This window comes from Penaeus monodon, chromosome 30, assembly GCF_015228065.2.
Source record: "Penaeus monodon isolate SGIC_2016 chromosome 30, NSTDA_Pmon_1, whole genome shotgun sequence".
Taxonomy (NCBI): domain Eukaryota; kingdom Metazoa; phylum Arthropoda; class Malacostraca; order Decapoda; family Penaeidae; genus Penaeus; species Penaeus monodon.
This window is the reverse complement of record NC_051415.1, coordinates 31,292,823-31,294,126: the sequence shown is the minus strand read 5'-3', so window position 1 is coordinate 31,294,126 and position 1,304 is coordinate 31,292,823. Positions and strand designations below refer to the sequence as shown.

Here is a 1,304-nt window from a genome sequence, read left to right as displayed (position 1 = left end):
GAGCACAAACACAGACACCCGATTTAGCAGCAATAATCACCAAGTAAAGGCATTTCAAAAACACTCACAGACAGGTGCGTGGACTGGCCCCACAGGAAGTACCAAAAGAGGAAACAGTCGTCCTCTCTGTCTCGAAGTTCGGGGCTCTGAAGGACGGAGATTTCGTCGTTGACCTGATCCATGTCCGGTCCTCTGCTGACGGAGGCGTAGTGGCCGGACCCCGTAGTATGGTCGGATACTGGGCCAATGCCCTCGACGCCAAGGGCTCCCTGGATAGGCAGAGGATATGATGTTAGTCGTTTTTCCTGTTTAAGTGTGTAGTAAGAGTAGTTTTTCCTGTTTAAGTGTGTAGAAAGAGTAGTTTTTACTTTATAAGTGTGTAGAAAGAGTAGTTTTTCCTTTATAAGTGTGTAGAAAGAGTAGTTTTTCCTGTCTAAGTGTGTAGAAAGAATAGTTTTTCCTGTCTAAGTGTGTAGAAAGAATAGTTTTTACTTTATAAGTGTGTAGAAAGAGTAGTTTTTCCTGTCTAAGTGTGTAGAAAGAATAGTTTTTACTTTATAAGTGTGTAGAAAGAGTAGTTTTTCCTGTCTAAGTGTGTAGAAAGAATAGTTTTTACTTTATAAGTGTGTAATAAGAGTAGTTTTTCCTGTTTAAGTGTGTAGTAAGAGTTGTTTTTCCTGTTTAAGTGTGTAGTAAGAGTAGTTTTTCCTGTTTAAGTGTGTAGTAAGAGTAGTTTTTCCTTTATAAGTGTGTAATAAGAGTAGTTTTTCCTTTATAAGTGTGTAGAAAGAGTAGTTTTTCCTGTCTAAGTGTGTAGAAAGAATAGTTTTTACTTTATAAGTGTGTAATAAGAGTAGTTTTCCCTGTTTAAGTGTGTAGTAAGAGTAGTTTTTTTCCTTTTTAAGTGTGTAGTAAGAGTAGTTTTTTCCTTTTTAAGTGTGTAGAAAGAGTAGTTTTTCCTTTATAAGTGTGTAGTAAGAGTAGTTTTTCCTGTTTAAGTGTGTAGTAAGAGTAGTTTTTCCTGTTTAAGTGTGTAGTAAGAGTAGTTTTTCCTGTTTAAGTGTGTAGTAAGAGTAGTTTTTCCTTTATAAGTGTGTAATAAGAGTAGTTTTCCCTGTTTAAGTGTGTAGTAAGAGTAGTTTTTCCTTTATAAGTGTGTAGTTAGTGAGGGAAAACAAGATTGTGCTTGATTTAATTGTTTGATTGTTTAATAGTTTAATTCAATTATCTAACTTAATCAGATTTAATCAGATTGTTTTCTTTGGTGTTATTACAGTGTAAACTACAGATAGGTATATGTCTTT

General features: G+C 35.0%; 1 protein-coding gene across 1 annotated transcript in view; it reads right to left on the bottom strand.

The window, feature by feature from the left end:
- LOC119592709 (MAM and LDL-receptor class A domain-containing protein 2-like) overlaps positions 1-1,304 on the bottom strand; it is a gene marked incomplete at its 5' end in the record, with an annotated part of 12,914 nt that overhangs the window by 4,767 nt on the left and 6,843 nt on the right. The window contains 1 exon segment of the mRNA XM_037941643.1: positions 69-269. Coding sequence (XP_037797571.1) covers positions 69-269 — 201 coding nt within the window.